At 38.9% G+C, this 14,728-nt stretch overlaps 1 protein-coding gene across 3 annotated transcripts in view; it reads left to right on the forward strand.

Annotated features, from left to right (window-relative positions):
• The first annotated feature begins 463 nt into the window (after positions 1–463).
• The window catches only part of MFN1 (mitofusin 1), a 34,282-nt gene continuing 20,017 nt past the window's right edge, over positions 464–14,728 (forward strand). Inside the window, exons 1-7 of one of the 3 annotated variants that reach the window (XM_060150039.1) lie at positions 464–580; positions 1,909–2,024; positions 4,904–5,039; positions 6,269–6,431; positions 9,131–9,255; positions 10,641–10,749; positions 12,354–12,461. In XM_060150039.1, coding sequence (XP_060006022.1) covers positions 1,913–2,024; positions 4,904–5,039; positions 6,269–6,431; positions 9,131–9,255; positions 10,641–10,749; positions 12,354–12,461 — 753 coding nt within the window. In that variant the 5' untranslated portion in view covers positions 464–580; positions 1,909–1,912. Of the gene's footprint in view, positions 581–1,202; positions 1,221–1,908; positions 2,025–4,903; positions 5,040–6,268; positions 6,432–9,130; positions 9,256–10,640; positions 10,750–12,353; positions 12,462–14,728 lie in introns of those variants that run through there. The other 2 variants (XM_060150040.1, XM_060150041.1) reach the window with 2 other exon arrangements.

The raw sequence follows: 14,728 nt of genomic DNA on the forward strand, positions 1-14,728 counted from the left end.
AAAGTAGGTATTATTAGTACTCTGATTTTGTAGATGAGGCTCAGAAAAATGAAGTGGCCTCACACACCGCTATACTCCAAGCTCAGGAAGTGAATCACACAAGAACAGAGGGTAGTGGAGAGGTCAAAAGGTTTTCCTTTATTGCTGCTGGCGGAGTAAGCAGGAATCCTTTTCTGACACCCTAACTCCACCTCATCTCACCCCTCCTCCTTTTAGCTCTCCCTCACTAAACGAGCTACTGACAGCTAGCTACGCCTAGGCTGGGCAGAGTTTTGGAAACTTTGAAGGGAGAGGGAGGCGATGCACAAGTTGGGGGTGAAAGGAAAAGCACTCTTCTGGATGCATTGCCTGTTCACAACAATTCCTTGCCTTCTGCCCTTAAGAAAAATGGCGCTCGCAGTAGGTCACTTCCGGTTACGGAGCCAAACCAAATCGGGAAGGGCAAGAGACCGGAAGTGACCGCCCTCTTGCTTCTCCTCCCACCGCCTCCCAGTCTCCCAGCCTCTCTTGGAAGAATGAGGCGGCCAGGGGGCTGTGGCTGAGGTGCGGTTGCTGGGTGACAGGTCGGAGCCGGGACGGGGTGAGTGCCCGCAGCCTCGGCTGCGGGCCGGTTCACTTTGCTCGGGTGACCTTCGTCCCGCCGGGGGCAGGGGGCGAGGAGTCGTGCGTGGGGCGCTCTGTGACGAGGTGCCGCCGCGGTCCTGCGGAAAAGGAGGGAGCTGCTGCGGTTGCGAGTAGGGCTGGCGACCGGGTTAGGCCCGCGGAGCCCGCGAGCCCGGAGCCCGGGATACCGTGAGCCGGGGCCGGCGCAAGCGGGCCAGGGGTGGGGTCTGGCCCCAAGCCCTGCGGGCGGGGCTCCAGCGCCTGGTGTGGAGGACTGGGAAGGCCTTTCTTCAAGGTCGGCGTTCACCACCAGCTGAACCGAGTTGTTACCCCCACCGTGTTTTCCCGCTTGTCCCCTTTGGTCAGTCATTTCCTGACGCTTTGGAAGGCTCAGCCTTCTTTATGTCCGCTTTGCACCATTTGACACACATGCATACCAGGATTAGACTGGTGTGTGATCGTTTTTGTTTGGTGTTTTTTCAGGAGAAGCTGCCACCAAAACTTATTTTTCTTAACTTACACTCCTTGAAGTTCTTGATACTTTGGCTGGAAACGTTAATACTCGCTTTAAGGCTTGCCTCCTTATTTGTTATGATGAGAACTACTTCTTTCTAAACGTTAGTATTGCATTATGATCTTGGAATTTTATTTCCTCATTCTGCATATCCACCTCCACTCACCTAGAGGTCCAGGTTGAAAAACGTAATAACTTAGTTACTGTTCGTGAACTTGGCTTCATGTCACTCGCTGCCGTGTTCCCTGATGTAGTTAAGAGTCACATGCAATCAGAATTTGGCCAGTTTCATCATCAGCAAAGGGAACTAAAGTAGAAATTGCAATCAAGATTTTGGCCAGTTGAATTCACTTATTTTAGTGGAATATCACCCAAAAGTAGTCTTTAATTGTCTGACTAAAACACGTCTCCCCCAGGGACTTCCCTGGTGATCCATTGGTTAGGAATCCATCCTGCAATGCCGGGGGACGTAGGTTCAATCTATCCCTGGTTGGGGAACTAAGATCCCACATGCCACGGGGTAACTAAGCCCACGCTCCACAACTAGAGAGCCTGCATGCCCCAACTACAGAGCACACGCACTCTGGAACCCCCCGCGCCGCACCCGAGGCAGCCAAAAAGTGAATATATAAATAAAACACTTCTTTCCCCCAGAAATAAATCTAAAAGTTTGGAAGTTTGTAAGTTTGGAAGTTTGTTTCATTGGGGAGTTAATGTTGCTGGAAGTGTTGTTAACTCACATGTCTTTATCATCCAGTTTAATTTGTACTTTTCTAACTTTTTGTTTTCAGCATAATGGCAGAAACTGCTTCTCCACTGAAGCACTTTGTGCTGGCTAAGAAGACAATTACAGCAATCTTTGACCAGTTACTGGAGTTTGTTACTGAAGGATCACATTTTGTTGAAGGTTAGCTCCTCTAAGTTTTTTAAATAATTACTTTTGAAAATATATAAAGGTGCTTTATTCTTTCAACCTTGGTTACTGAACACATACAGGGGATTGTGCTCTATGAGAGATACCATAACAAATAAAACCCACTTCTGCCCTCCAAAAGAGGAAGATTGAATTATATTAATAGCAACTAAGAACGAAGTGCATATGTGAGGTCCTATTCTAAGCACTTTATTTTATTAATAACTCATTTAATCCTCAAATCAACACTGAGGCAGATTTTAATCACACTCATTTTAAAAATGAAGGCGGGCTTCCCTGGTGGCGCAGTGGTTGAGAGTCCACCTGCCAATGCAGGGGACACGGGTTCGTGCCCCGGTCCGGGAAGATCCCACATGCTGCGGAGCGGCTAGGCCCGTGAGCCATGGCTGCTGAGCCTGCGTGTCCGGAGCCTGTGCTCTGCAAAGGGAGAGGCCACAACAGTGAGAGGCCCGCGTACCGCAAAAAAAAAAAAAAAAAAAAAAAAAAAAAAAAAAAAAAAATTGAAGGAACTAAGGCACAGAAAAGGTAAGCAGCTTACCAAAGACCACGCAGCTAGTAAATGCCCAGACTGAAAGTCAGGCAGCCCACATTTAGCCATTATACTTATCACCCCCATCAACTCAGCAGTTAAGCCAAGATCTGAGACCTTTCTTATCTTCTCAAATGAGGCTGGGATGCAGTGGGGAAAGGGCAAAAGGAGTTTTCTTAAACAGAGTGTAACTGTTCAAACAAAGGTGGTGAGAATGTCATACTGGGAAATACTACTTTAGAGATAATTGTTGACCTTCAAGCATACAGTGAAAAGGGAGGGATTCTGTAAACTCCTGTGACAGTGGGAAAACATTTGGTAGGTTGGTAGAATCAAACCTTTTTCCTTGTCCTTCCTAATTCTCTTTCACCAGATTTTGAGTTTCTTGAGAGTAGGGATCCTGCCTTATTATTTTGTCCGTATTACCAGATCTGACACAAGTTTTGCTGTTGAATGAGGAAAAAAATACTGGTTCAGAATTTTAGTTTTCAATTTGGAAAGAATTTGAGCTGGCATGGTGACTTTTGAATAATATGTTATTCTACAAAAGTTGATGGGAAGTGAAAATGAAGTTAAATGTAACATCTTCTGTGTATTGAGCATGTAATAGATGCTAGGAGCTATTACTCTAGGAGCTAGTGAATTCAGCTTTAGAATCTGAATTCAATGTTACTGTTATTGGTGGGTATCGAGCCAGTAGACACAACCAAACCACAGATCGGGAGAAGGAAGGATTTATTACTTGCAGCAGGTAAGGAGAACACTGGGGATCTTTCCTAAAGCAGTGTGTCCCCAAACAGCAAAATTGGGGAAGTTTTAAGCTAAGGGTACATGTGTATTTATGAAGGGGCTTGAGCAGAGGAGAATTCAGCATAGAATTGGAGCAAAGATCAACAGAGTCCAGGTCTTGGTTGACTGAAGTCAGGAGGGTCAACATCATCATTCAGTTCTCCACCTGGGTGGGGACTTTAGTTCCTGCAGAATGCAAAGATAGATAGATAGATAGATAGATAGATAGATAGATAGATAGATCACACACACACACACACACACACACACACACGTATATCTCTTGAGGAGGAACTAGGACTCTGCTTTATCACTCACTATTGTTTGACTGCCCTTTCTCTTTTGCTGCATTCCTTTGTTCCCTTAAGATCATCAATTACTGAGACCTGTTCAAGGATGAGCATTGTGGCCAGGCTTAGATCACAAAATGGCTTAGGCCAGGATGGATTCTCTTAAGTCAAGAAAGCCATTTCTGGTTCTCTTTCTCCAGGGACCCCCTAACCTATCTGCTTACATTACTGGTTCTAAAACCTCAGAAAAAATTGTTGCAAAAAAGAGGCAAAGCGAGTAAATCAGGAAGCACGTAGAAGAGCAAGAATGAAATGAAAAACAAAGATGAATGTAATGGTATTTAAGCCAGTCTTGCCGGTATTCACCAAATTGCACATATTTTATCAATGTACTTGAAAAGTATGGTGAGATGTGAAGCTTAAGTTTAATTGGATGGTCACTCAGTAAGTTGTGTCAGTATTTGTCTCTAATTAGGACCATTCAGATAGCCAAATGAATCTTCATGTTTTCACCTTCAAAATGAGGTGAAAAAAATGTAAAATGTATATTCCTGAAATAGAAACAAAACTGAGATACTTTCCTACTTTTCAAATCGTTGCTTTCCCAGCTACCCCCATCTCTGGAGGAAGAGAGATTGGGGCTGGGGTAGGCAGTTACTCCCAAACCTGACAGGAGTGGGTTACAGTCTGCAATTCTCTTTTCATTCATGTTCAAGGAGCTGTCTTGCTCCACCCCTGTGGGAAGCAGACAAGAAATGGTAAGACAGCAAGGTCTTACCTAGCTTGAAGACCTCCTTGAACCATATCTTTATTTTGGGGGGACTGCCCATTCAAACCTCACTCTTAGCATGTGAATCCCTCTTCTCAGTTCAAGATTTGAAGCTCCTATCAGGATGGAATAATAATAGGTGGATATTAGGTTCTAGTTTTGCTGTTCAGAAATGCTTTTTTGTCTTAGGTAGGTATTTTGTATCTTTGAGACCTAGATGAATAATAAATACCCTTTTGACTGGACCCCTGTAATTTTTAATAATTTTGAAATTCTTTTGGGCAGTATTCTTATGACCCATTACAACAAGGCATTCACCTTTTACCAAATATTCAGATACCATGTTATTTTTATTTTCAAATATCATGTTAATATAGAACAAAACCCAAATATATGTATATCTTAAGTATTCTGTTTTATAATTAACTTAATATTCATCTATATTACTTTCTCTAATACTGATTCAATTTTACAGCAACATACAAGAATCCAGAACTTGACCGAGTAGCTACTGAGGATGATCTGATAGAAATACAGAGGTATAAAAATAAGCTTTCCATCATTGGTGAGGTGCTATCTCGGAGACATATGAAAGTGGCATTTTTTGGCAGGTAATCCTTTATTATTTCTTCTCAAGGGTAGTTTCCAGATATTAGCTTTTCTTGATCATATCCGCAGCTCTGTTTCTGATGTTGCAGCAAGTGATATTCTTCCCTCTTCTCTTCACAACAGTTTCTGCCTGTATTAAATGTTAAAGCTATTAGCATGTAAAAGAACTTGTTCATTTTAGCTCCTGGTATAAAATATAGCTTTATGAAGCTATATTTTTGCTTTTTAGGAATGCTTATCTCTAAGAATTGGCTTCTTAGCCAGCTGTAAGAGTAGAAAAACAGGTAAGTATAATTTGTGACTTACTCTTTTTAAGTTTCTATTGATTATCAGGTGTGCCTTCCAAAAGGATTTTCAGCTCCATGATTCCCAGAGGGAGAATAAGAAGTGCCATTCCTTAATGAAACTTCTGGAGTGGTAGAATGATTTCTGCCACAGCTCATACGTTAATTTAAGGACCATTTGTTAACTACCTATGTACCAGTCACTCTGTTAGGTACTAGAGATGCAAAGAGAAATGACGAGGCCCCCACTTGATTGTTCAGATATCATGTGCTGTTCACCAATAGAAGCATTTATTTACTCACTAACCTCATAGGCCTTCTAAGCTATTTCCCATCTTAGGGCTTTAGCACTTGCAATTTCCTATGCCTAGAATTCTCTTTGCCTTGTTGTATGTCTGACTCCTTCTCACTCTTCAAATCTCATCCTAAATGTTACTACAGCAGAAACCTTTCCGGACCACTCTAAGGTATTCCTTCTCAGTTATTCTCTGCTAAAGCACCCTGTTTATGTCCTTGAAAACTTTTCTCAAAGTTCTGTTTTTGTTTGTTTTTTGTTTTATGTTGTTATCTGCTTCTTCCACTTGACCATATTCTCAGGGCCTTAAACAGAGTCTAGTGTGAAGTAGGTCCATGAAAGAGGCCTACCCCAGGTTAGGGTGGTATAGGAGTGGGAGGGAAGAGGCCTCCTGGAGAAGTGATGACTCAGTTGTCCTGCTTGAGAAGAAGAAATAGGAATGAGCTTTGTGTGTGAAAAAGGTCCAGCCCAGATTTAAGATGGGATGTTAGACCACATCTTGTGATGGGAAGAGTGGGCTGTGATTTCAGATTGTAATCTGATGAAATTTTTTTACAAAATTTGCATTCTAAAAAAGTTGGCCTTTGACCCAGTGAAAGAACAAAGTTTTTACCATTATGTTTTGTCATGATTTTGTGTATTCATTCTTCAGGACAAGCAGTGGGAAGAGCTCTGTTATCAATGCCATGTTGTGGGATAAAGTCCTCCCTAGTGGAATTGGCCATACAACCAATTGCTTCCTGAGTGTTGAAGGAACGGATGGAGATAAAGCCTATCTCATGACAGAAGGGTCAGATGAAAAAAAGAATGTGAAGGTATACTGTTTGATCTTTAGCAACATAATGTACCTGACATAATGTCCTTAACTTGTTCTTTTAAAAAAATTTTTACAAGAAGATACTTTTAAGATACTTGTAAAAATTTTTTACAAGAAATACTAATGGAAGAACCATTAGTATTTCTATTCATAGCTTTTAAAACCATCACTAATATTTTGAATTTTTTAAAATTCTTTTGCTTCAGAGCTAAGTTACTGGAAGAATAAAACCTGTCCTCAACTAAATGAAAGTAAATTAGAATTAAAAGTTTATAAAATTTTTAAAATAGTGTTCCTGGTGAAAAGAACATTATTGAAGTGTGTTGTTGCTGTTTAATCTCAAATCTTGTCTTTCTAAAGAAAACTTTGTTTAAAAAATTGAGCTCTGGAATCTGTTTTTGACACATCTGTGCCTTTAGAAACTGTTTTTGCCTTTGGAATATTTGGTAAGCATATTCATTAGTAAATGTTACAGCTTTATCAGATAAAGGCCAGTGGTAGTTCCCTGCCTTTCATAAATTTCTTAAGGAATTCAGTGGCACTAGATTTTTTTTCAGCCAAACAAAAATAAAAAGCAATTAGGATGCAAGATATTTACTCTGCAATGAAAGCAATTGGTAAAAGGCACTGCTTCTCACTATACTCACTTTCTCTTAAGTCGTAAGATCTCTCCCACAAATGCAAAAGTTCAGTGTGTGAAGATCCAAGCTATTTTAGTTTTGGCTAAACTGTAGGTGGATTCATAGGTCTAGTCCTCCTTCTGTGAGTTTGCTGTTTGATCAGAGAAAGTAACTCAATCTGTCTAATACCCTTCAGATTACTTACAAACAATAAATAAGATGATATTTATGAAAATATTTTTCAAGCTTTTAAGCCATACAAATGAAGGAATTGCTTATTTTCTAATCAAGATAAGTAGCAGACACTATTCTAAATACTTGTAATAACTCAAATCTCACCACAACTCTGTCAGATGGGTGCTTTTATTATTTTAATTTTATAGGTAAGGTATCAGGATTTTTTTTTAATTAAACTAATTTATTTTTGACTGCATTGGGTCTTCGTTGCTACGCACGAGCTTCCTCTACTTGCGGCAAGTGGGGGTTACTCTTCGTTGCAGCACGCTGGTTTCTCATTGCGGTAGCTTCTCGTTGTGGAGCACAACCTCTAGGCACACGGGCTTCAGTAGTTGTGGCTCGCGGGCTTCAGTAGTTGTGGCATGCAGACTCTAGAGCACAGGTTCAGTAGTTGTGGCACACAGGCCCAGCTGCTCCGTGGCATGTGGGATCCTCCCGGACCAGCGCTCGAACCCGCATCCCCTGCATTGGCAGGTGGATTCCTAACCACTGCGCCACCAGGGAAGCCCAGGTATCAGGATTTTAATACAAGTTTTTAATTCTATCAAAAAGTTTATGAAAGCAAGCAGAAAAACCCCTACCTAACATTGTCACTGTGGAGATTCACTTCAAGCCTGATCAGGACTATTGTGCCCATTTGAAAATAGATGTTTCCCTTTAAAATTTCATACAAATCACAAAAGAACCATCGAGGTATGTGTACTGATGCCCTTTCCTTGATTATTAATTTTGTCTTAAGCCCTTTGTACTTAATTGTATGTTTAACACATACAAGAAAGGTAATGAACTAATGTGTGTCAGAAGTCATCTTGAGAAATAGAAATATTTTAGGAAATTTAAATGGAAAGAGAAGGTGTAGTCATTGATATAAAGCAGGCTTGTGTGAATAAATAACTGCCTAGTGACGTTCCTTTATTTTTCCCCCTTATTACTAAGCAATAAACTCATTTTAGAAGAGTCAGAAAATACAATTAGGCAAAAGAAAAGAAACTCCAAAACTCTTAAACTTCTAAATTCAGTGGAAATTCTTTGCTATAGAGTTACATTGGTGTTTCTCTGTATTTTTAAAACAAAATGGTTTTATATCATATATGCTATTTTCTTTCTTTTTTTAAATAAATTTGTTTATTATTTATTTGGCTGCACCGAGTCTTCATTGCTACACGTGGCCTTTCTTTAGTTGCAATGAGCAGGGGCTACTCTTCGTTGCAGTGTGCGGGCTTCTCATTGCGATGGCTTCTCTTGTTGTGGAGCACGGGCTCTAGGTGCACAGGCGGGCCAATAGTTGTGGCATGCAGGCTCAGTAGTTGTGGCTCGTGGGCTCTAGAGCGCAGACTCAGTAGTTGTGGTGCACGGGCTTAGTTGCTCCGCAGCATGTGGGATCTTCCCGGACCAGGGATCGAACCCATGTACCCTGCATTGGCAGGTGGATTCTTAACCACTGCACCACCAGGGAAGTCCCATATATGCTATTTTCTGATTTGCTTTTTTTCTCTTAACATATTGTGAATTTCTTTTCATACATACAATATCAATTTCAGGGGTTGCATGGGACTCATTGCCAGAGTTCCATTTGTTGGACATTTAGAATGTTTCCAGCCCAGATTATCGTTGTTGAATGGTATGAGTAAACGGTTTCAAGGCCTTATTTTTTTTCCTACTTGGTAATTTTAAACCTCAGGTTTCTCAAGATTGCTCAGATGGTTTTACTTCAAAAGATTTAAAGTTCTGCTTTTTCTACATGTTTTGCAGAAATAAATGTACCAAATCATAATATTGTAAATTTTTATTGAATTTTGTTACAAGTAGAGTTTTATTTTTTCTTTCCTTCCCACTTTAGACAGTTAATCAGCTGGCCCATGCCCTTCATATGGACAAAGATTTGAAAGCTGGCTGTCTTGTACATGTGTTTTGGCCAAAGGCAAAATGTGCCCTCTTGAGAGATGACCTGGTTTTAGTGGATAGGTAAATTACATATGAATTGTTTTCTACGTATGTATTTGTATTTTTTTTTTTTTAGAAATGCTGCTTGCTTCTAGCATGTAGTATGTAAAATTTTTAAATGTTCAGTTGCTTAAAAAAAAATGTTCAATTGCTGCTTTGTTCTCATTTGCTAGATTGTAATGGAATAGATAAGTTATTATTTTTTTGTTTTTTAATGGTTTCATAAAAGTGCCAATTTATCGGTTTAATTCTATTACAGGAAATTTCAAGAATTGTCACTTTTTCTCTAGACTGACTTTGTAGTTTGGATAATTGGTTGGGCCTTAGAGATTGTCTCATTCTAGATACCTAGATAGATAACTCTAAATAGGTATTATTTTTAATCAGTAATTATTCTTGAGACTTAGTTTCCCAAAATAACCGCTGGACAGTTCATACAGCTTTTCATTATTCAAGAATTAATCGCATGCTTTTGTAATTTATTCAGGCTCTTCTGATTAACCTGCATTTAATATGTTTTTTCAAAAATCATCCTACTACACTGGTGCTTAATAAAATGGTAATGCATATCTCTTTAGCAGAGTCCTTAACCAAAAAAAGTAGTTAAATGATTTTTTAAAATTGTGGTGTGTTCTTTTGTTTTCTTCAGTTAAAATTTCAGTGTTCTATGGAAATCTTTATTTTTTTGGTTGCGGGTCTTCCCTTTTGATTGAAAGCGAGTTTCAAGTAATCAACAGAAATAGCTCAGATGAGAGAAGGTGCTTGGGAAATTAAAATATTTGGTTTAAATATAATATTAACTAATTAATTTTTCTTTATTTCATGGCCAGACTGTATCCATGACCCCAACCTGTTAACTTGCCAATTTGTCACAGGACATATCAAGTCAATGTATAGACAGTTGGTCTCTACTTTTTATAGTATAGGTTGTATATTAGCCTAGGTTTTATTTTCTTTTTTTCCATTGCTTATTTTCAATCTTCCAAAGCATAAAGTTTTAAAAGATTAAAATAGATTAAAAGATTAAAATTAAAATTAAAATTTAATTTTTAAAGATTTAATTAAAAATTAAATTAAAATTAAAATTTTTGCTTTGTCAAAAATCACAAAGTTTTCTCTCTTTAGTAAATAAACTTTTTTAGCATTTGTTAAGTTGTTGATTGGACAGGCTCTGGGGGTTGTCAGCAGAATAGAAGTATATAAAGCACAGATTCTCAGCTTTCCACAACTGCTGTCTTATAGCTGAGAAAGTAATTTAAATCTCCTAGGCTTCAGACTGATAACTGGTAGAAATCCTATCCTTTAGACTTCAACGAATTCTTAAAAGTTTAAAAAAATTATCTCTCTATAATCTAAATTTTCTTTTTAAAGAATATATAACACAATTCTTATTTTATTCCCATTAGTCCAGGTACAGATGTCACTACAGAGCTGGATAGCTGGATTGATAAGTTTTGCTTAGATGCTGATGTCTTCGTTTTGGTTGCAAACTCTGAATCAACTCTAATGAATACGGTAGGGTCTAATCATTATTTTGTTTAAATGATAGGAAATGAAATGATGTCTGTTTTAATTCTGAAAAGTGAAGGAAATCCAAGTCATGGATTAGAAAGAAGCTTTAATATCAGAGGTGAACGAAGGGGTTTGTGTTTCTGTGGGATTGGAAGGGCTGATTCTGGTTTGATGGCTCTAGCTTCTAGTGAATATTTGAGTTCACGGTGTGATACATGTGTGTTGTTGACATTCACTGTGGTTATTTACAAGTTTCTGAAGGAATAGGCATCAGAATTGTTAGGCTGTTGGCTTAAGTCTTTTGAATAAAGTATAACACTCCCACCTCATCTCCCTATCTGGCAGGCAAGGCTTTTCATACTTTGAGTTTTGTCAGCCTTTTCCAGCTTTATCTGTGTGCACTGTAGGTTTCAGCTTACCTGTGTACACTATAAGCTGCTGTCAAACATAGAAGATTATTTATCCAGAATGTCTAGAGCCAGACTTATTTCAAATAAACTTTCCAGAGTTTCAATATCTAATATCCAAAACTATTGTGTAATCTTAAAAAAATGTTATTCATCAAAAGCATATAAATGGCCAAACACCATTAAAACCTAGGTGTTACCAGCAAGACCTGTTTTGTCACCGTGTTATTAGTGTTTATATGGCCCGATCTATATCACATAAACCGTGTTGCTGTGACAACACTGACAGTTGTTTACAACCTGATGGTATAAAAAATAGGGAAATGTTTAAAACCTGTTTTAGAGTAACTGCATTATTTAGGTGTTGGATAAACAAACTTTGATACACATCCTGACTTTGGTACCTTTGTTTATGTTATTCTTTGTGCACAGTTCTTCCCCCTCCCAATTTTTCATCCTTCAAAAAGCCCTGTTGTCAGTACTTTTCAAGCCCATCTTTATCACCACTTCCTTCTTTATGGAGCATTTCCTAATTTCAATTGGATATTTATACTATTTATGGCATATACCTTTATTGTTTATTATGATGTGTTGTACATGTGTCTTACATTATTATTTACTTAGTCTAAATCTTCAAAAAGATGGGAGGTAGCTTTTTAAAAATATGGACTGTCATATCTAGCAGTATCTTTTGTGTCATGCATATAGTAGAAACATAAATATTGGTTAAATTGAATTTCAAAAAAAGACTGATGGGAGGAGTAGGAAAATCTTAACTTTTGCTTTCTTATATCTTAGTTTTGTCATCTTTTTTTTTTTTTTTTTTTTTGTGGTACGCGGTCCTCTCACCGCTGCAGCCCCTCCCGTCGTGGAGCACAGGCTCCGGACGCGCAGGCTCAGCGGCCATGGCTCACGGCGCCCAGCCGCTCCGCGGCATGTGGTACCCTCCCGGACCGGGGCACGAACCCACGTCCCCTGCATCGGCAGGCGGACTTCTGACCACTGCACCACCAGGGAAGCCCAGTTTTGTCATCTTTGAAAGTTTAATGCTCAGAGTGCTTTGGGATCCTTTATCAGTGGGTGTTATCACTGTTGTTAAATGGTTCAAACTTTGAGATTCAAATAAAGTTTCAAGTATAAAGGTAAAAATAAAGTAGCTTTAAAAAATAAACATACTGTTGGATATTTCATGTTTTTCAGGAAAAACAGTTTTTTCACAAGGTAAATGAGCGACTTTCCAAGCCTAATATTTTTATTCTGAATAATCGTTGGGATGCCTCTGCATCAGAGCCAGAATATATGGAAGATGTAAGTTATTTTTTTCTGTAAGTTTTGAAGTACAGTCACGTACATTGCTATCTGAAGAAACAATACATCTCATAGAATAGAACATCATAAGCAGCTATTCTCTTGAGAAGAATATAGTTACAGAAAACCTGAAGTGGATATGTGATAGAGACAGAGTATTAAGCTACTTTGAAGGAAAGTTATGTTATAAAAGTACTATCTAATCATTTCAGATCTTGAAATGTCCTTCTGTTTCTTTGTTGTTGTTTTAATATTTATTTATTTATTTGGTTGTGCTGGGTCTTAGTCGCAGGCAGGCAGGCTCCTTAGTTGCAGCTTGCCAATCTAGTTTCCTGACCAGGGATCGAACCCGGGCCCCCTGCATTGGGAGGGCAAAGTCTTAACCACTGTGCCACCAGGGAAGTCCCCTGTTTTTTTTAATTCTCTATTTAAGTATAACATGACAGAAAAGTGTACAAATCATAAGTGTCCAGCTCAGTGAATTTACAAATTTGACACCTGTGGAAGGATCCAGATCAAGAAGGATCCAGATCAAGAAGCAGAACATTCCAGCACCCCAGTACCCCCTGTTTTTCTGGTTGTTCAACTTTATGTAATGGAATCACATAGTATCTACTTCTGTGTCAGGTTTTTTGCTCAACATTACATTTGTGGTATGTATGCATACTGTTGTGCATAGCTGAAGTGCATTGCTGTGTGGTATTTCATCCTATGAATAACAGTTGATCTGTTCATTCTGATAGTTATGGGCATTTGGATAAATTTCCTGTTTTTAGCTATCATGAATAATGCTGCTGTGCATATTCTTTTTTTAAAATTTATTTTTTGCCTGTGTCGGGTCTTGTTGCAGTGCGTGGGCTTCTCTCTAGTTGTGGCGTGTGAGGTCTGTAGTTGTGGCATGTGGGCTCAGTTGCCCTGTGGCATGTGGGATCCTAGTTCCCCGACCAGGGATTGAACCAGCATCCCCTGTGTTGCAAGACGGATTCTTAACCACTGGGCCACCAGAGAGGTCCCTGTGCATATTGTTGTATATGTCTCTTTGGTGCACATTGGTGTATATTTCTGCTGAGTATATACCAATGGTTCTCAGTGTAAGTGGCTGTGTGATTTTGTCCCCCAGGGAATATTTTGGTTGCCACAATTAAGGGTGTGTGCTACTGGCATCTAGTCGGTAGAGGCTAGTGATGCTGTTAAGCATCCTATAACACAGAACAGCTCCTGCCCCCAAACCAAAGATTTATCGGACTCAAAATGTCAATAACACAGGTATCAGTAATCCATGGGTATAATCTAGGCGTAGAATTGCTGGATTACAGATTAAGAATATGCTGGGGGTTTATTGTTTGTTTTTTGGCCTCACCACATGGCTTACCAGGATCTTAGTTCCCTGACCAGGGATTGAACTCGCCCCCTTGGCAGTGAAAACAAAAGAGTCCTAACCACTGAACTACCAGGGAATTCCCAAGAATATGCTGTTTTAATAAATACAGCCCAAGTGTTTTCTGAAGTGCTCATACCAGTTTATATTCCCACCACCAGATTGAGAGTTCCACGTGATTTATATCCTTGCCAACACTTGGTATTTTTTGTTTTTCATTTTAGTCATGCTGGTGGTTTTAGAAACTTCATTTTAAAAAGAGTAGAGAATCTGGTATTTGGTCTACAAATAATATTTAATTTGCTTGATACTACTTTTTCTGATTTTAATAGTAGTATGTGTTTATTATTAAAAAAACTTAGAAAATGCATTAAAAAATGAAATTTACACTATCCCATCACTATTCACATGTTAGATTATTTGCTTTCATTCTTCCCCTCACCCCCCAAATGGAAATTTTGCTTAATATGATGATTTATATCCTGTTGTTATTAACTCTTGCTTTATAATCATACTCTTTCAAATTGGGGTCTCATTTAATCATCAGAGAATTAGGAAATATCACCCACAGATTGTTCTTCTCCATTCCTATTTAGCTTAATTTTATTAAGTCTTAACATGGAGATCTCTTATCATAGCCATAATGCTAAAGGCTGGTACTAAACCCTAACTAACTCCCAATCCTTCTTCCTAATTTAGGTACCCAAGTGCTATTGTTAAACCTAAAGTTAGAGCTCCAATCCCTAGCTAATGCATTCTCCCCAATTTTAATTCCGTTTAGTTTTTTTTTTAATATTTATTTTAATTTATTTATTTAGGCTGCTCTGGGTCTTATTTGCAGCTTGTGGGATCTTCGTTCCAGCATGTGGGACCTTTTAGTTGCAGCATG

This window comes from Lagenorhynchus albirostris, chromosome 5 (assembly GCF_949774975.1).
Source record: "Lagenorhynchus albirostris chromosome 5, mLagAlb1.1, whole genome shotgun sequence".
In the NCBI taxonomy this organism is placed as follows: Eukaryota; Metazoa; Chordata; class Mammalia; order Artiodactyla; family Delphinidae; genus Lagenorhynchus; species Lagenorhynchus albirostris.